The following is a 20328-nucleotide window of genomic DNA, read 5'->3' as shown; positions in this document are numbered from 1 at the left end:
AGACTCAGTTTATGCCTGAAGGTGAGATGCATCAAATCAAGCCTTCCCAACATGTCAGACACTCAAACTAAGGCAAAACGTATTTCAATATATTTCTCACTGTAACCAAGACTCAGATGGGGGGAGGAGGGGAAACGTGCTTCAAGATAAGAGGCCTATATCCTAACATGTATTTGAATGGTTTAACCCATTTAAATGATCAGTAAATTATCAAGGTGGGAAAATATTTTTTTTCTTATTTTAATCAGTATGTTTTAGAAACTCTAAAGTTAAAATAATTTATTAAACACAATTTGCAGTCCTTAGTGCGTAATATCTGGTGTTTCTCACGTGTATGTTATCAAGTAGCATTCCCTAACCCATCCCCGATTAAACATGTTGTGTTACATCAAAATCTGTAGGCTTCACCATGTACGCAAAATTCATATCAAAAGGATTCAAATATTTTGGCTTCGCAAAATAAAAAAAAAGCCTGTATGAGCCCCCCGTGTTATGCTGCCGGATGTGGCCCATCCTAATTTTCTATGCAAGACGGAGCATTTTTATTAGCTGAGAAGGACATCAGATACCAGCAATACCTCTATCAAAAGGATGAATGTGATGGACAAGGAACAAGGCTCATTGAGACAAAACAATCAGTCATTAGATACCAATGAACAGAAAATGCTTTCTTCAGTCAAAGAATTACCAAAGGAAATAGAGAGTCGAATGAAATCAAAACGAAATACAAATCTGTCTTTTTTTGCGCACACTGACCAAGAATGTCCACTCTGAAGTCAATCTTGTGCTTCTCAATTGCTTGGTTTGTCCACTTCTTTGGTAATCCACTCATTGCCTCACTTTTTGTTGATCTAGAAACGGAGCATTTTACTTTAAATACACTGGTGCATTTTCATGTCAGCACAACCAGATAATGAAAAAATGATACCATGCCTCAACAAGCAAGATCATCTACGCATAGAGTTCCTTTTTTCATCTTCTGTAATGGTTGGGTGCGTCTGCAAATGCAAACTTCAGTCTGTAGGCCTCTGCGAGAAGAACACTGATATCTTCATTTTCCCAGTGCATTGTGGGCAAGTTCTGTAAAAACATTAGGAGTTCCTTAAGGAGAAAAAGAATAGAGAAATTAGAACAGAAAACATTTCACAAATGCCTCAATATATTGAAAAGCTGATTCAGATATATTTTCCTGAAATGGGCAAACCAGTGGAACTTTAGGTTACCCACAGTATAATCCTCTACAGAGTGACTCTCGTCTTAAGTTCATCACAGTTCATCTTACTATGAAATTTCTGAGTTGTTTAACATTATGTGGCCCTGAAGAGGGCAGAAAGGCAGGATATACATTTTGGAAATGGCTAAATAAATGGATCACCTTTGGCAAATGTCAAATGTATACACACAAACCTTGAAACACTTGTGTGTACATACTAGGGATGGGCACCAACCAATAAATCATAATTCATGCATGAATCAGGTCGATTTGTGCTTCACTTCGAACCAGTTTGTGGAAGTGCATACTCCTCAATCCAACGATGAAAGACATTTCGTTTGCAGTGTGTCATTTGTTTTGTTTTCGCGGTTCATATGCAAAAGCCTCGTTTCAGACTAAGATCTCAGGCACCCACATTTGAACCCTCGTTCTGCCCTGCATGCTGTTTTGGTGATATTGGGCTGGCTACGGATTCTTTGCCTAACTTGCTTTACACAGTTTCTGTGAGGATAAAATGAAACAATGTAGAATGTAAACTGCTTTGGGAATCTTGTAAAGGTAAAAAATAAATAAATCAGGTAGTTCCCTGTGCAAGCACCAGTCGTTTTCGACTCTGGAGTGACGTTGCTTTCACAACGTTTTCACAGCAGACTTTTTACGGGGTGGTTTGCCATTGCCTTCCCCAGTCATCTACACTTTCCCCCCAGCAAGCTGAGTCCTCATTTTACCGACCTCGGAAGGATGGAAGGCTGAGTCAACCTGGGGCCGGCTACCTGAACCCAGCTTCCGCTGGAATCGAACTCAGGTCGTGAGCAGAGGGCTCCAACTGCAGTACTGCAGCTTTACCACTCTGCGCCACGGGGCTCTTCAATCTTGTAAAAGAAGTAGACAAATAATAAATATAGCTGAAGAAGGGGACAGATGAAAGGTAGGCCGGAGGCTGGGTGGTGGGAAAGAGAGAAGCGATAAGGGAAAGGGGCTTACAGGGAAAGTAAAAAGGAAAATAGTGGGGGAAGGGAAAATGAGATGCCCCTTGAAAGTTGGCATATACTTATGTGGGAATCTGAAAGAACCTGCAGGAGGCATCTCATTCCCCCCCCCTTTCCTCTTTCCAGAAAGCCTGTATAATCTCTCCCCTCCCCTCCCCCCCCACCCCACTTCCTTCTCTCCTTCTAGGGTTGCCAACATTCAGGTGGGAAGCCTAAGAAAAACCATGTTCAGAAGAGATGATAAACCTCTCAAAAAGTCTCCAAGGACTAATAAGAAACTTCAAAGAACTGCACAGGCTCCATGCCAAAAATTGTTTTTTTACTGCCGGTCTAACTAGTAAAGCTGTGAGTTCGTTAAAGGTACAAAGCCTGCTTTTTTACAAACTTCCACCACTTATCCAAACATTTACAAAATTACAAAGTCACAAATCATACTGAAAAACAAGTTTTAGCGGTTTACGTTTGCTACGCAAAAGCCGCGGCACTTCCTGTAACTTCAGGGCAGATAATGGGAAATCCGACGGACGCTGCGGAGAGAACAGGAACGTGACCCCGTGGTAAGCTGTGTGCGAAAACAGTCTAACTGTGCGCAAACTGCGATAGAGCAATGGGTAAGCCGTTCTTTTGGGTGTGTTCTTCAGCATTTTCTGTATTTGTGTAAGCAGTTGATTTCTCTGTATATATTTGTTTTAGTTCCAGATTATTGAAGTATTTCGATCAGAGGAAGTTGGAATCAAAACACACACATTTTACCTGGGAAACATATTATCAAGTATACTTCTTATTTATCTTCAAGTCTTCACTGTCCTGCAACATGGTTGTTCAGAGAGTTTGTCAACAACGACTTTGTTTTTCTGCAGAGAGGTCTGCATGTCAACGCTGCTACTTCAGCAGCCCTTCCTGGGGTGGACGTTTCGAGTGACTTGTTTTTCTTTACGATTTGTGACTTTGTAATTTTATAAATGTTTTGTATAAGTGGTGTAAAAACAGGCTTTGTACCTTTAACGAGCTCACAGCTTTACTAGTTAGACTGGCAGCAAAAAACAATTTTTGGCATTGAGCCTGGGCAGTTCTTTGAAGTTCCTTATTAGTCCTTGGAGACGTTTTTGGAGAGGTTTATTATCTCTTTTGAACATGGTTTTTCTTAGGCTTTCAACCATACTGTGGTCTTCCCTATTGGTTTGAACATCCAGGCAGGGGCTGAGGATCTCCTAGAATCACAATGGATCTCCCAGGTACAGAGAACCATTCTCCTAGAGTTGGCAGCTTCAGTTTGGTGTAGTGGTTAAGTGTGCGGACTCTTATCTGGGAGAACCGGGTTTGATTCCCCCACTCCTCCACTTGCACCTGCTAGCATGGCCTTGGGTCAGCCATAGCGCTGGCAGAGGTTGTCCTTGAAAGGGCAGCTGCTGTGAGAGCCCTCTCCATCCCCACCCACCTCACAGGGTGTCTGTTGTGGGGGAGGAAGGGAAAGCAGATTGTGAGCCGCTCTGAGACTCTTCGGAGTGGAGGGCGGGATATAATTCCAATATCTTCATCTACCTCACAGGGTGTCTGTTGTGGGGGAGGAAGGGAAAGCAGATTGTGAGCCGCTCTGATACTCTTCGGAGTGGAGGGCGGGATATAAATCCAATATCTTCATCTACCTGTTGTGGGGGAGGAAGGTAAAGGAGATTGTGAGCCACTCTGAGACTCTTTGGAGTGGAGGGTGGGATATAAATCCAATATCTTCATCTACCTCACAGGGTGTCTGTTGTGGGGGAGGAAGGGAAAGGAGATTGTGAGCCACTCTGAGACTCTTCGGAGTGGAGGGCGGGATATAAATCCAATATCTTCATCTACCTCACAGGGTGTCTGTTGTGGGGGAGGAAGGGAAAGGAGATTGTGAGCCGCTCTGAGACTCTTCGGAGTGGAGGACGGGATATAAATCCAATATCTTCATCTACCTCACAGGGTGTCTGTTGTGGGGGAGGAAGGTAAAGGAGATTGTGAGCCACTCTGAGACTCTTCAGAGTGGAGGGCGGGATATAAATCCAATATCTTCTTCTTCTTCAGGTTGGGAAATACCTGGAGATTTTGGGGTGATGCCTTGAGAGGAGAGGATGAGGTTTGGAGAGGGAAGCTATTTCAGCAGGGTATAATGCCAGAGTCTACCTTCCAAAACAGTCATTGTCTCCAGCAAAACTGCCCTCTGTCATGTGGAGATCAGTTGTAATTCTGGGTGATCTCCAGCCCTCACCGGGAGGTCAAGAAACCCAAGAGAAATCATGGACAAGTAGAGTGCAGGAGAACCACAGATGCCATGATACACCAGCATCCAAATCATGCAAAAATTAAACCAACTCTAAATTATAATAAGCAAATTTTCTCAAAATATTATTATTACAAAAACACACCAAATCCAATTCCAAACAGAAAGGACAACAATAGATGGGACAAAAACCCAATGACAAAACTCTCAAAGTTGCTTAAAAGGACTCAGTCCAATATATCCATAAGAGAAACTGCTGCATTTCCAATATATCAGTGCTTTGCGGCACCTTTGGAGGATTTTGCTTCTCTTATGGATATATTGGACTGAGTCCTTTTAAGCAACCTTAAGCAACATTCACCTCTCCCTTTCCTTAAACCTTGCCCTCCTCAGACTCCACAAAATCTCCAGGAATTTCCTAATCTGGGGCTGGTGACCCTGATCAAACCTGGTCCAATGAGTTTTCCCTCAAAGGCTAAAACTGGCCTCAAAGGGCCCTGCCCTCTCCCCCTGCTTTTACTCACAAAACCAAGCTTGAAATATTGTGGCAACAGCCAATGAAGGGATTCGCTGCTTAAAGTTATAGGCGCTCCTTTTATCATATTTCCGTTTTTAAACTCCCTCCAAGGTTCTCCCCCTCCCCAATTTCACATTTTTCTGCAAACCTGGGGCCTTTTTCAAGTTTGTAGAAAGATCTGTCTTGCCTGCTCACAGCTCCAGCCATCAGATTAAAGTATCTTCAGTTTTGGCTGACTCTGCTATTAGTATATATTCAGAAGTTATTGCCCTCTTATTGTATAGAACACAACCATTAAAATGCAATACAAAACTGTAATGATATACCTGTGAAGCATGAAGAAAGACGATTTCAGGAGGAATGAAATGCATATTCATAAGACACTTCAGATTTTCAACTGTAAAAGTGATTTTAAAGTCTCTGAAACCACACATCCTAGACGTGCCATAAATCAGTGTTGCCGATGAACTCCTCCTGTTCGTATAAGAATAATCCCCTTCCATACCTACAGAATGGCTCGACAATCTTGGCTACCTAGTTTTATATGGAATTCTCTTTCATTTCTCAGTGGTAACTAAATAAATTTTAAGTCAGATTAAATTTTTGTAAAATAGCTAGATCCTTCACTCAGGTATAAAGGTTTCTTGCAAGCCAATTGTCTACAAAAAGAACATTATCTTATTTTTTAACCTTTCTTCCACATTTTGTGACCTTTCTACCGATGGCTCAAACGAAACAGAAGCGTGATTCACAGTGAAGTTAAACGATGGGTAAACAACAAAAAAAAATCACTCCACACCAACAAGAATGGTTGTTATATTTTAAGATAGACATGTTTTTTAAAAAAAAATAATCCTAATACTAAAATTCAAATGTATCCTAACATCTAGTTTTCTATGACTATTTCATTGGATCCAGCTATTTGATACTTTAATAGATACCTTCTTCGTTGATTTTTTTTCCAACACACCTGTTGCGGCTTTTAAATGTCGCCACTCTTTAAAACAATCCTGTATGCCAATATGGGATTAGGTACATTCCTTTTACCCAGCTTCTGCAAAATTATCTCTGATCTCCAAGCCTCAGCCCCAAATAAATCAGTAAATAAGCTATTCTATAGCTTATTGCTTTGACAATTCCGTTATTAATCTGGAAAAAAATCTTGTTAAGTTCTCTAGGAACCAGCCTCTAAAAACAGAAAAATAAGGGATAGTTAGACAGAACTCAACTGCCAGTTTTTGAGATTGGTCACGTAGGGCTGACAGTTCTCAACAAGGCGAAACGGAGAAAATGACATTTTGACAGAATAATCTTCCATTAATCTTTCAATAAGATAGGGAGACATATTGTTCATGGAATTAATTTAAAATTTCTTTTAGATGAAAACAATTTCATGGAAGGGAATGCCACAAAGTGTACGAAATACAGCTAACAAATAGAGCTTCTGTGTCCCTTTTTGATATTTATGTCGCATATTAAAGCAACAGATTCATAGACAAGTCTTCAGTCTACTTCGAACAGCAAAACAGCAGATATCCAATAGATGTCTATCGACTGCATCTGAATTTCTATTTTAGTTACATGAAAAAGATTTCTATTCCATAGTTTTTGTATATTTTATGTCATGGAAAATATTTTACTTCCTTAATTTGTATATTTACCTAAGGTCTCCCATCTTGCGAAGACTGTGATCTTGTGACGATTATGTAACTTGTTGCTGAATTCTATTTTATTTGCTTGCTATGTCATGTTTTATCTTGTTGCTTAATTTTGTGATGCTGTGGGTTTTAAGCTTAAGGCCTTATTTCCCTTCTTAAAGAAAAGTATGCATCATACTGTTTAACATAACTTATAACTTCTGCTGAAGTAGCACAGAGTTGAACAGTGCATTCAAAAAACAGCTGCAAGCTAGAATGTGCATTAGCTCAAATTTATGTATGAACTGTGCGATTCCTGAGCACCAATGTCCAACTCATATGAGTTTCCTACACTGTGTTGCAATGTCTATGTATGTAATAGGTTAGATCATGTAGTATCACCCATAAGTGTCAAAAACCTATTATTATTATTATTATTATTATTATTATTATTATTATTATTATTATTATTATTATTATTATTATTATTATTATTATTATTATTATATCCTGACCTCCCTGCAAGTGAGCTCAGGGTGGGTAACAGCACAATCAAAACATTAAAAATCAGTTAATTATCCCAAAAACAATTGTACAGTTGTTTAATATATAGTCTGCAAATAAAGGATGTATCAGATATTAAACTAAGAACAGATACTACACTTGATCTGTCAAGTCGGCTGGATTCAATAACGAGTCTTTGGTATCAAAGTTTACTAGTTTATTGAAAACAGAGCTGAAGACCATGATAGAGATTGAAGGACTGGGCTACACAGAAATTAACCAAGCATTTTAAGGTAAAGATCAAAGGATTCCTACGGGAGGGGCACTCTATGCAGTATATTTTCACACTAGGATGTTACTCTTTCGTTCCCAAGCAAAAGGCCTTGGCGCTTAACACTCCCACAGACACCCAGCTTGAGAAGGCTCCAAAATCTTGTTACCATATCAGCATTTCAAAGCAGGCTACACAACAAAGACATAGCTAAGAAGGGAGGGGGGAGGAGAGGTAGCTAGCAGCATTCGGTGTTCAGTAAGAGTCCAGAATCCTTTGCTTCTGAACCAGAGTTGGATAACATGTTAACAACAATACAGCAGACTTGACATGATCTTAGCCAAAAGGCCTAGAAGCAATTAGTACACCATGAATTGAAACGGCAGAGGAGAAAAAGTTGTGGAAAAGTTGTGTTAGTCAAAAATGGTATATAGTGAAATGCGAACTATCTGAATTGTGATATACTCTCTTTGTAGGGACCTTGCGCTAGGTTTCCCTGTGACACCCTTTCCTTTGTTACACATTCAAGGACATTGAAGAATAGTTCATGTCAAAACATAAGAGACAGTGGGTCTCTTTAGAAATTACTCAGCCACATTGGGATAATCATGGAAAAACAATTTTCACATGGCTGGGATAATGCCTATCGGTTCACTGAATCTTCCTTTTAAAGTATAGTGATCAGATGGCCACTTCTTACATACTGTAGCAGTAGAATAACGAGGCCGCACACTTACTGATTGAAAACGAGGTATTTTACTATTTGGCACCAATAGCAAGGTTCATTTGAGCAGCAAGGCTCCCAGAAATAATGAACCCCCCCCAAAAAAATAATGTACCCCCGCACCCTTCTCAAACCATCCATTTTAAGCAAAAAAGCAAGCCTGCAGGCTGGCCCTCACGGTTATCAGATTCAACTTCCCCCCTCCCCTTTCTCCCTGGTAGTTTTCCAGTGTGTCTGCTTATCTTATTCAGCAAGGAGTTTCCTTAGAACCTTGTCTGATATCAATACACATTTGTGACTCACACCCATTGAAGGCCTGTCTGGTTTTTTTTTTATCACTTGCAGCTTCTTCAACATTACATCAGACGCCCTTTTTGCTTTTTAAAGACAAGAGCATATTTTCATTTATTATTTTATAAGAGTTATTCATTAATTATTCAGGGGTCTCCCTTTCAATACCTCTCTCCCTTCTTTTGAACACATCATGGCTAATGACCCTTTTTTAAAAAAAATAGCGTTGTCCATCAGAAAGTCCATGACTGAACTTATGCCACAAGTGTACTGACTGGTAAATGCTCACTATATATTATATTTTGGTTACTGGCAATTTGAAAATTCAATTTATCTGTGTAGGCTGCTATAGTGTAGCAGCCACATTCATTCAGGAAAATTCACCCAAGTACTTACTTTAATAACAGACCAACTGCAAAATGAAAGTACACTCAGGAATAAGAAATGTTCTATACAGAAACTGATTGGGGGCAAATTATTGGTAGGTTTTGGAGCATTTTATATAAACAAACTGAACCACAAAAAAATCCCATTTGTTGCTAGAGACAGACTGATGTTCTGTAGAATGCTGACACTCTGCAATCACCTGATGTGTGCTACCATCTTTAGCATATTTGAGATGGGAATTTCTGATGCAAATCATCTCCCCGCAGAGGCTCTAGGAAGAAGAGGTTGCTGGAAGCCATAGGTGTGCATATAAATAGCAGTTACAAAGCAGAAGTAAAGAATGTGCGGTCAAGATAAACCGTTCACTTTTAAAACATTGCATGGTTGTCAAATGCTTGAGGCAGGGAAGGATATCCATTTTTTTGTGAAATGGATTTTGTCTGCGCTTATAGAAAGATAAAAAACAGAACAAATTCGCTGTCCAACAAAAAAAAAGGGGGGGGGAGGAGAGCTTATATGCTGCCTCTCCAGAATAAGGAGGGGGAGGTTTGGATTTATACCCCGCCCTTCACTCAGAATCTCAAGAGTGGCTTACAATCTCCTTCCCCTACTCTCCACACAACAGACGCCATGGTAACAATCAGACGTGCAGTTTGATCCAGTGCGGCTCCACTTCTAATTGATCCATTTTTTTTTTGGTAATGGATAGTTTTGATCAGACTTACCACCTTAACCCGCTCCAATGCACTTTCACCCTGTCTTTGATCGATCAGATGCGGGATCCAGGGAGTCAGGCAGTAAGCTTCTCCCCCTTATTTGTCTTTTGAGCATCTGCACAAGTGCTTATGGGAAGCAGTGCTTCAAACTCCTGGCAGAATGATGGCAGCTGGTGGCCAATGAGATTGCTGGAGGAGGCTGCTGGGATATGTAGTCCAGTTAGTACGAGAAAAGTATTTCTTAAATTGTGCATTTGAAACATTCAATATCCTGTGTCCTCTGTGCTGCTGGCATTTTTATTTAAAAGTCTAGAGGAAAGCTGGAGTCGCAGTCATCGTCCTCAGACTGCCCCCTTCCCCCTCCCTCCCTCCTTAAAAAAAACCTCATCTCTGTTCAAGTAATCCCTTTCCCACACCATGTACCACAAAAGCACAGAAAAAAGCTGAAATACACAGGTGGCTTTCTATAGAAGTTTTTTTTAAAAAAGAAAACGGTAGAAGATTCTGTGTGAGAGAGAGAGTGTGATGTGTGAATATGCAGTTATGTGCACACTGCTAATTAATACAGAAAAATGGCAGCTGGGAAAACAAGAGAGCAGTCAGAGCTGCCTGATGGCTTGGGTGTGTGACAGATAGGAGGGTTCAGATAGCAAAAACTGCAGGGTGAAAACAGATGACCGGGAAAATACCAGAATGGACCAGGTAACAAATTAATCTGGTTTGAAGAGGGATTAGAGCAGGAGCAGGAGCTAATCGGTGACAATTGATTAAACTGCACGTCTGATTGCAGCCCTGTGATGTACAACCATTAAAAAGAAGTTAGGGTATGAAAACCGCAGCAAACCAAACACTGAATATCCTGCAATGGTATTGATAAAACAGGCCTCAAACCAGGAGCAGGTCATAAACAGGTACAACCCCCATAATTAAAAACCTGGATAAAAAGGAATGTTTTCTTGCCCTGGTGCCTAAAATAAATGTAGGTGCTAGGCAAGCCTTGAGGAGGTGAAGTACCACCACTGGCTAAGTCTCACCTCTTGTCACCACCTGCCTCATTTCTACAGGAGAGGGCACAGACAGCAGGGCTTCAGAAGACCTTATCCTTTTTGTCTTATGAAAGGGCCAACCAGGTCTAACAACAACAAATAACACATCTGGGAGGAATTTTGAATCTAGTTTGTTTGGAGTCAGATCGCCGTCTGAGTTTAATGTGTATGTATATAACAATTGTTTAGATTTTTAACTGTAAATTATGAAATGTTAATTTTAATGTTTAATTTTAGATTCCATGTTAGTTTTATATGTTGTAAGCCGCCCTGAGCCACCTAGTGGGAAGGGCGGGATATAAATCTTAGATAAATAAATAAATAAATAAAATAAAGATAATAAAACAATTCATGTTTATCAGGACTCTTTTTCTAGCAGGAGCTCATCTGCATATTAGGCCATGCCCCCTGATGTAGCCAATCCCCCAAGAGCTTAGAGGGCTCTTCATACAGGGTCTACTGTAAACTCCAGGAGGATTGGCTACCTCAGGGGGGCGTGGCCTAATATGCAGAGGAGCTCCTGCTAGAAAAAGAGCCCTGATGTTTATATTTGTTTTTTTTCCACTCATGCTGTAGCAGTGTGACAATTTTTTTGTCATCTTGTGTACACCAGCATTTTGTGAACCTTGAGAGACTAGAAGTAAACAACAACAAAAAAAGACAAAAATTACTCCTCCAGCCTCATCAGCTTGTTTGAAAAGAAAGGCATCTGTTATCCCATCACATATTACCCATTTCACATTCCAAAAGCGCTTTTTTTTTGTTTCTGTTTGTCCTCTCATCAGGCACTCTGATTGAATTTAGTAGTTAAGTGCGATTTTCATCTTCTCTGGAGGCTACACAGTGATAAAGCCAATAATTGACATTGTTATTCAGTTTCTACTGAAGAAAGAAACATGGGAAGAAAACAATTTTCTTCAGATGGAAGGATCTCCAGTGACAGCAATGAATTGCTGACATTTCTGTTGGGCAGATCACCTCAACGGCTTAAGTGCCACAAGTGAGGCTGGTTCCCTGAATGCTAAATAAGCTTTTTATATTTAAGCGATTCACACATTTATTTTGAGTAAACAGAAAAATTACATGATGTATTTCCCTCCTAGTGTATGTATCACTTCGTTAGTGAGGGAAAATATATATATATATTTACTAGGGAGTTAAGCATACAGAAAATTATGGGTAAGTAGGTTAAATTAGGTTTTAATAACATTTTCAGAGAAGAAGAACAAAAGGGATACTGCCATCTATTCATACCATCATTGTCTAAGTCAAGTATCCACAAAATATTGTACATTTGCAAAATGTTTGCATAAATGCACACTAACAGATTAACAGCACAATTCTAAGGGGAGGGGAGTGCTTTGGAAGCAAACTTACCACTACAGTCTGTGGAAGTGCGATTGGCCCCATTCTAACTCCCTCTACACCAGCACAAATGGGAGTTGCACCCGTCTAGGGGCGCCTAAGCATACCCACACCCATGGCTGCCGGTGAAGCAGCACCATGTCCAACCTGTGGCCAACTGGAACGTAGGGAGCTACACCGCATACGGGGGGGTGGCCACAAAGGCGTGGCCAGCGTTAGTTGGCTCCCTAAGACCTTTCAGCCTGGGAATGCCCCCCCCCCCCATGAGAGGCGTAAAGTTACGACAAGGAAAATGCTGGCGTATCCCATAGAGACCCATGTATCCCGAAAACAAAGCTTGCTGCCACTTCTGGCACAGCCTCGAAACCCCTTAGGGAGCCAACTAAACAATGCACCAAATCCTCGCATGCCCTGGACCCCTTTCTCCAGTACCCAATCACAGCCCCCCATCCTACAAAGCCTTCCACACAGGCTTTGAACAACTCTTTAGGTAGGGCGCGTGGCACAGGACTCAGTGTCATGAGCCCTGACAAGGAGGAGCTGGAAGTGTTAACAGACCTGGAAGAGTTGCCAGCCAGTTCCTCAGCTGAACAAACAGCCGCTGGCCCATCAATCACTCTCCAGGCACCAGTGTTGACGATCAATCACCTCCAAGCTCTCCTCCTCCGATCTCCAGAGTTTGAAGCAGGCTCCAGTAAGAACTTTCAGAGCGAAGACATGAGGCACGCCGATGCTTCAGATCTCTCAGCTCTAGCAGAGTCACTGCCACCCAGGGTGCAGGCTGATTTGAGACTCCCATATAGCTCCCACCCAGGACCTGGTAACTTTGTGGAAGCAACAAGTCTATTCTCTGGCATGCATCCACGCTCCTTTCTGATTCCGGATCCTGACCTGCTTGATTTCCTTGGCACCCTGACCTTTTGCCTTTTGGACATTGACTTCTGATTCCAGTTTGTGATTCTGCATTGGTGACTTGGCTCCTGTTTTTTTGTCAGGTTAAAACAATTTTATTTGGTAACATATGGTAACAAATTATATTTCTTGCATCATTTATAACTTCTTTTATCTATCCCATATATTACTTTCTACCCACCCCTCCCCTCGTTACTTGACCCCCGCCAGTGTTATACTACTAAATACTAATATTTAAAGGTACCCTTAACTAATAAAAACAAAAATTAATATTCATTTTTCTAAAACTTAATCATTATCAAAAATTGTCCAATGTCCTTTTATTTTCCACTCTTTTTCTACATATCTTTTGAGCTTTTTCCACTCCATCTTAAAAACTTCTAAATCATAGTCTCTTAAAGTTCTTGTTAATTTGTCCATTTCACTCCATGTCATAACTTTTACAACCCAATCCCATTTCTCTGGTATTTTTTCTTGCTTCCACAACTGCGCATATAATGTCCTAGCAGCTGAAAGCAAGTACCAAATTATAGTTCTATCTTCTTTTGGAAATTTTTCCATTTGTAATCCCAACAGAAAAGTCTCTGCAACTTTCTTAAATTCATATTCCAAGATCTTAGAAATTTCTTGTTGAATCATCTGCCAATACTTTTTTGCTCTTTCACAAGTCTACCACATATGGTAGAAAGAACCTTCATGCTTTTTACATTTCCAACATCTATCTGGCATCTTGTTGCTCATCTTTGCCAATTTTTAGGAGTCATATACCATCTATACATCATTTTAAAACAGTTCTCTTTAACACTATGACACGTCGAAAGCTTCATAGAATTCTTCCACAAGTATTCCCAAGTTTCCATCTGTATTTCTTTATTTACATTAATTGCCCATTTAATCATTTGAGATTTCACTACTTCATCCTCCGTAGACCATTTTAAAAGTAATTTATATATTTTTGAAATTAATTTTTCATTGTCTCCAAGCAGAACTTTTTCCATTTCTATTTGTTCTTTTCTTATTCCTTCAGTTTTGATATTATTAGCCACCAAACTCTTTATTTGTTGCATTTGAAACTAATCATATTTATTATTCAGCTCTTCAGCAGTTTTCAATTCTATTTTACCACCTTGTATTTTTAATAACTGATTATATGACAACCACTTTTCTTCATCTATCTCAGCTGTTATCAATTACCGTTTTCGCACAGTTTACCTCGCAGTCACAATCCTGTTTCCTCCGCAGCATCCAGTCGGATTCCCACCATCTGCACCGGAGTTACAGGAAGTGCTGCAGCAAACATAAACTGGGTTTTAGCTGTTTACATTTGCTACGCAAAAGCCGCAGCACTTCCTATAACTCCGGTGCAGATGGTGGGAAATCTGACCGGATGCTGCGAAGGGAACAGGATTGTGACTGCGAGGTAAACTGTGTGCGAAAACGGTATTTATTACTTCAGCTGGTACTATCCATAACGGTCTTCTCTCATCTCCGTATTTCTTGTATTTTATCCATGTATTTAGCAAGTTATTTCTTATATAATGGTGAGAGAAAAAACCATCCATCTTCTTTTTTCCGTAATACATATACGTATGCCAGCCAAATTTATTTCCGTGACCTTCCAGCGCTAAGAGTTTTTTATTTAACAGCATTATCCATTCTTTTATCCACACTAAACCGCTTCTTGATATAATTTTAAGTTTGGTAGTTGAAATCCACCTCTCTTTTTTGCATCTGTCAAAAGTTTCATTTTAATCCTTGGTTTCTTCCCAGCCCACACAAATTCTGAAATTTTTCTTCGCCATTTATCAAATTGTTTACTATCTTTCACAATAGGAATAGTTTGAAACAAATACATTATTCTTGGTAGAATATTCATTTTAATTGTAGCTATTCTACCCAGCAATGACAAATTAAGTTTATTCCATTTTAACTTATCTTCATCCATTTTACGCCATAGCTTCTCATAGTTATTTTTGAACAAATCAATATTCATTGTTATCTCCACACCCAAATATTTTACCTTGGAGGTAACTTCACAGCCCATCAGTCTCTATAAGGCCTGTTGCTTATTTGTTTGCATGTTTTTACATAAACATTTTGATTTTTCTTTGTTAATACAAAGTCCCGCTAACTCCCATATTCTTGTATTTTGGCTAACAGCAAAGGTGTAACTTGTATAGGATTTTCATTTATAAACATTATATCATCTGCAAATGTATTTGTAACTAAATCCTTTTATTTTTAATCCTTCTATTTCTTTAACTTCTTGAATCTGCATCAGTAATATTTCAAGAGTCATTATAAACAACAATGGGGAAAGCAGACAGCCTTGTCTTGTACCTTTTCTAATTATCATATCTTCTGTAAGATCTGCGTTTATACATAGCCTTGCACGTTGTTCAATATATATTGCTTTTATCATTCTTATAAAGCTTTCTCCTAACTCCATTTTCTCCTTTACTGCAAACATAAAGTCCCAGTTTAAATTGTCAAATGCTTTCTTTGCATCCGCAAAGAATAATGCTGCTTCGTTTCCCGGATGTCTTTCATAATATTCTACAATATTTGCAACAGTTCTAATATTGTCTCTTATTTGCCTTTTGGGAAGAAACCCCGCTTGATCTTTTATAAAATTTATCAAATGTTGTTTAAGCCGTTCTGCCAAGATTCTTGTATATATTTTATAATCATTATTTAAAAGTGAAATTGGTCTGCAATTTTTTACATTCGTGACCTCTCTATCTTCCTTTGGAATCAACGAAATAACAGCTTCTTTCCATGTGTTTGGTATTTTCCCTTTTATTCTTATTTAACAAATGGCTCATTTGCGTTTATAGTATTGTAATTTTCTTTTTCCCTGGCCTTTTTTTCAACTCCCCTTTTTTTTCTTTATTGCATTTTGAATGTCCAACAACTGTTTTTCTCTTGTTCTCTTATCTTTATTATACAAAGTAATCAATATTCCTCTCATTACTGCTTTATAGGCATCCCAGACCATCTGAAATTCAATATCCTCTTTGTCATTCATTTGAAAGAAAGCTTTAGTTTCCTTTTCTAGGGATGCCACTATTTCTTTATTCTGTAGTAAATCTTCATTCAATCTTTATCTTCTCAATTTCTTAGACAATTTTGTAATCCACATTATTGGGTTATGATCAGCCCCAATTTTAGGTAAGATCTCTATTTTCCTTTGACCTAAATCTTTAGTGCCCCACAACATGTCAATTCTGGAAAAAGTTTTATGTCTTTCTGAAAAAAAAGTGTAGTCCCTCACTTCAGGATTAAATTTTCTCCATATATCCTCCAAATTTTCTTATTTGACCAATTCAAAAAAAGACTTTGGCAATTTTCGTTCTTTATTATTATCCCCCCCCCCCCAGACCTATCCAGCGTATTTTAAATTGTTCCATTAAAGTCCCCCATTATCAAAACTTGGTCATATGTCAGTTCATCAAATTGTTGTATAATGTCTTTTTAAAAAGCATCCTTTGCACCATTAGGTGCATACAGTCCCAATAACAACGGGGTTTTTTTGCATTTAATATTATTTCTACTGCTACAAATCTTCCATCTTTATCTTTAAACACTCATTTTGGCTCCAATTCTTGTTTAATATAAAAAATCACTCCCCTTTTCTTCTGTTCAGCCAATGAATAAAATTCTAATCCCAATTGTTTATTCCACAAAAATTTGTAATCCTTTTGTTTAATATGCACTTCTTGTAAACAAACTATATTACAATTTTGCTTTTTAATCCAATGAAACATTGCCCTTCTTTTTTGAGGTGAATTTAGTCCATTTACATTCTAAGACAATAATTTGTAATCCATCATGGTGCAAATTCTTTATGTTCTTCATAAAATCTACACAGTTCCTGTGCATTTGTAATTGTGATTCTTTTCCCCTGAAGTTCAAAGCTCAAACATTCAGGTATAATCCATCTAAACCTCATTTCATTGTCCTGTAATTTTTCTGTCAGTTTTTTATATGTTCTTCTATCATTTATCACTTGCCTTGGCAACTCCTTCATAATTCTTACTCTGCTGCCTCCCACTATCAATGTCTTTTCAAAGTTTTTGTTCATGATCTTTCCCACCATTTCTTTTGTCATATATCTTATGACAACATATCTTGGCAAATTATTTTTTTTGGCATAGAGTTCTCTATACATATAATCATACATATTTTTAGTCTCTTCAGGATCTTCCTCTAAAAATGCTGCAATTATTTTTATTATATATTCTTTCAAGTCGCCATCTTCCTTTTCAGGTACTCCTCTCAGACATATCTGAGTCTCCATCAATTCACAGTCATGGATTGTCACTTTTTCTTGTATTTTCAACAAGGTGGAGTCATGACTTTCATTCTCCCTTCTACCTCCTGCACTTTCTTAGATGTTTCCTCTATCTCTTTTCTGAGATCTTCCATATCTTTTTTAATCTCTTCAATAATTTTTAGATGCAGTTATCATCTCTTTCATGCCTTTCATCATTTTGGCCTCCATTGCCTCTAATTGATCCTGCATTTTCTCCAATGAAGCAGCCCTTGCACGGATTTGCTTGTGTTCTGACATTTAAAAACACCAAAAATTTTGATCTCAACAATTTCAAATTTAACTATCAAGTTCAAAAGATTAGAGCTTGCTTTTTACAACAAGCCTAATTTCGCTGTCCTCAGAGCTTCCCAGACCAAGATATTAATTTTTAAAGTTTTTAAATCCTTCAAAATGGTGGTCGTGACTTTTTGCTGCTCTCTAAAATTGTTTTCCTTTTTCCTTTTAAAGGCTTCTAAAGTCCATTATAAACAATATGTCCAATAGTATATATCTTCTTAACATCACCTCAATTATTTCCAATAATTTTAATGTCCCGAAAACTTTAAAAATATTATTTTAATTTTAACCTCCTTGCAATGGCTGCCGATGTTTCTCTATGGTATTATAGTCCTAGAGTAGGGTTTTCATCTGCTACTTCCTGCTTTACTTGCCACCAAATTTCGTTTTCACTGGTAAAGAGATCTCACGATACTTGACATACTTCCTGTGTTGATTGTATATGCTACAGGTCTGTGATGATGGTGCTCTTTTTTCAAAACTGCAAGTAGACCAAACAATAAATTCCTTTGCACTTTTTAGCACTGTCTTTTAAATTTACAAAGTCCAAATTTCACCTCTTCCTCCCTTCTTCTTCCAAGCTTTCTAAATTTCCATTTCCCGCCTTCTGAATTTATTCTGTTTAACTGTAAATAGTCCCGGAATGAAAGATAGTAATCTGTACCTTTTCTGCCAATTATCCAGATCCACACCAGTCTTGTGTAGCTATAGATGTTTAGCAATGTCCAAGAAGGTTAGGATTCTGTCGAGCTTATGTCAAATAAATGACTCTGAGAACTTCTGCAGATGATGAAAATGCAACTCTTCTCTGGAGACCCCTCAAAGGAGCCCCCCCCCCCCGGGACTCCCTTTTAGCCAAGGTAAATCTCCTCAAAGTTTTCTGTGTATATCTTGGACTAATCTCTAACTGAGAAAAGTAGGCAGTAGGCATTAATTTGCCTTCCACTACCCCAAACAGAAGTTCCAGCCTGCTCCCGTTTTTTTTTTTTTTATTTTATGTGAAACCCCAGTGCACAAAATTACAATAGTTACTCTCCCGTTATGAGAAGCAGCTCAGCTCGGCATTTTCCTCCCCCGGAAGTCCCGGTGACTTGGCTCCTGTTTGACATCCTGTCTGCCCCTGAGAATGTGACACTCTACTGCGGAGCTCCCTGCTGTGAGGACATAGAGTGAGGGCCGGGGCACTTTGGTGGTGGAGGCTGCACAGCGAGTGCATTTAGACAGTACAGAGCGAGCTCTTTGACTTGCGAGGAGGAGGGCGAAGTCTCTCCTCTGTGGCTTTCCAATTTCCAAGTCCCAAAAGGTATCTGATCTCCATGGATTGGTAAGTACAAGTTGCCCCCCTCCCCTCGCTTGAGGCAGGGCAGCATGGCAGCGTCTCCTGCACTTGACACAGGCAGTGAGCTCAGGGAGGGGGCAGTTGCCATGGCCCCCGTGTGTTGCTAGCGCCCCCCAGTCTGTCCTCTGCCTCATTCTCATCCCTGGCAGAGCACCGCGGAGGTGGGGGGGGGGCCTGGCAGCTGCTCCAATACCTGTGGCGAGGTGGGTCAGAGACTGTCCCTTTAAGAGAGTCCCTGGCCGAAACACAGCCTCATGCTGCAGCTGCCACCCTTTCAAGTGCTCTTGGCCTCTGTCTCTGTTTTCTAGGTGGGGATTCAGCAGAGAAGCTTCCGTTTGTGGCGATTCAACTCCCCCCCCCCCCCGTTCTACTCAGTCAGCTGTTCCTGCCCAACCCCACAGGGCTGTTGTGCTCATGGCAGAACCTACAGCGAGGGGGGGCATGGCTGGTGCCTCACACTCTGAATTCTGTGGCCCCCGGCACAGGTGTTCCATGCACACAGCAGGGGGCATCAGAGTGACACAGACGATCTCCACGGCCATGTGGGGGGAGCCCTTGTATTCTTCACCGAGAGAATGCCCATGTCCCATGCTGGCATGCAGGGAAAGTAGACGATTGCGGCTGACTGTCTGTGATGATCTCAGTTCTCTGTCAGGGGGCAGGGTGGGAAAGGTGATCAGCCTCTCTGGAGCTGCCTCTCCACACCCCTGAGTGTCACGTGCCATGGCACCTGTGCCAGGACTGGCCAATCCAGGGGGCCTGGGATGGCCCTTCCCTCCTGCTGCCTCCACCTTGGCCCCCGCGCCGGGAGTCCACAGTCCAGTGGAGTTGCCATGGCGATGGTCTCACATGCGGCGAGCTACACTTCTTCTCTCCCCCCTACCCTCCTGGGAACTAAGGCCTTAGGGAGTGGATGAGTGGCGCCTCAAATATGCCATGGCCAGCTGCCATGGAAGTTAGGATTGGGCTGTTCATAGCCCATGAAAGAGTTAGTCATTCTGCCACCAAGAAAAGAGAAATTCTACTTCAATCTGCTCTCAGTCTTTGTAAATTACCAGCTTAGACCATAGATTTAAGACAGAAAAATCAGGTTAGACTTTTGTGGAATAGGAGCTTTTTATGATTAAGGAAAGGTGATTACATCAGTAAGAAGTCCCCCGATTTGGTTTGCGTGTGGATAACTGAATTGATACCATTCCCCTACCCCAGTAATATACTCAATTCTGACACTATTGCAGGGATCCCCAACCTTTTCAAATCTGTGGGCACTGGGGTGGGGATTCAGCATAAACTGAGCTGGAATAATACCCAAAAAATACCTTACTGGTATTTTATGAGAATTTTAAAGGACGGTTTTAAATTGGGGCTAAATTTTGGCTACGTGAAATGGGACAACTAGAGAGGGAAACTTAAAGGGCATTTAAAGGAATCATGGTCCCTTTAAATGCCTTCTCCAAGCTGCGCAGTTCCATGGTGAGTAAACTCCAAAGACGTTTAAAGGGCTTGTGTTTAAAGGGAGGGGGATTTGAGGAGAGGCACCATCAAGCTATGCCA

At 40.1% G+C, this 20328-nt stretch overlaps 1 protein-coding gene across 1 annotated transcript in view; it reads right to left on the bottom strand.

Moving 5' to 3' along the window:
- Positions 1-213: 213 nt before the first annotated feature.
- TBC1D22A (TBC1 domain family member 22A) overlaps positions 214-20328 on the bottom strand; it is a 261287-nt gene continuing 241172 nt past the window's right edge. Inside the window, exon 13 of the mRNA XM_060244773.1 lies at positions 214-1101. Within this exon, the coding sequence (XP_060100756.1) occupies positions 973-1101 (129 nt within the window). The 3' untranslated portion in view covers positions 214-972. The remainder of the gene's footprint in view (positions 1102-20328) is intronic.

The sequence above is a fragment of the Heteronotia binoei genome, chromosome 8 (genome assembly GCF_032191835.1).
Source record: "Heteronotia binoei isolate CCM8104 ecotype False Entrance Well chromosome 8, APGP_CSIRO_Hbin_v1, whole genome shotgun sequence".
Lineage (NCBI taxonomy): Eukaryota > Metazoa > Chordata > Lepidosauria > Squamata > Gekkonidae > Heteronotia > Heteronotia binoei.
Note: the sequence above shows the minus strand (reverse complement) of the source record. Positions and strands in the feature narration are given on the sequence as shown.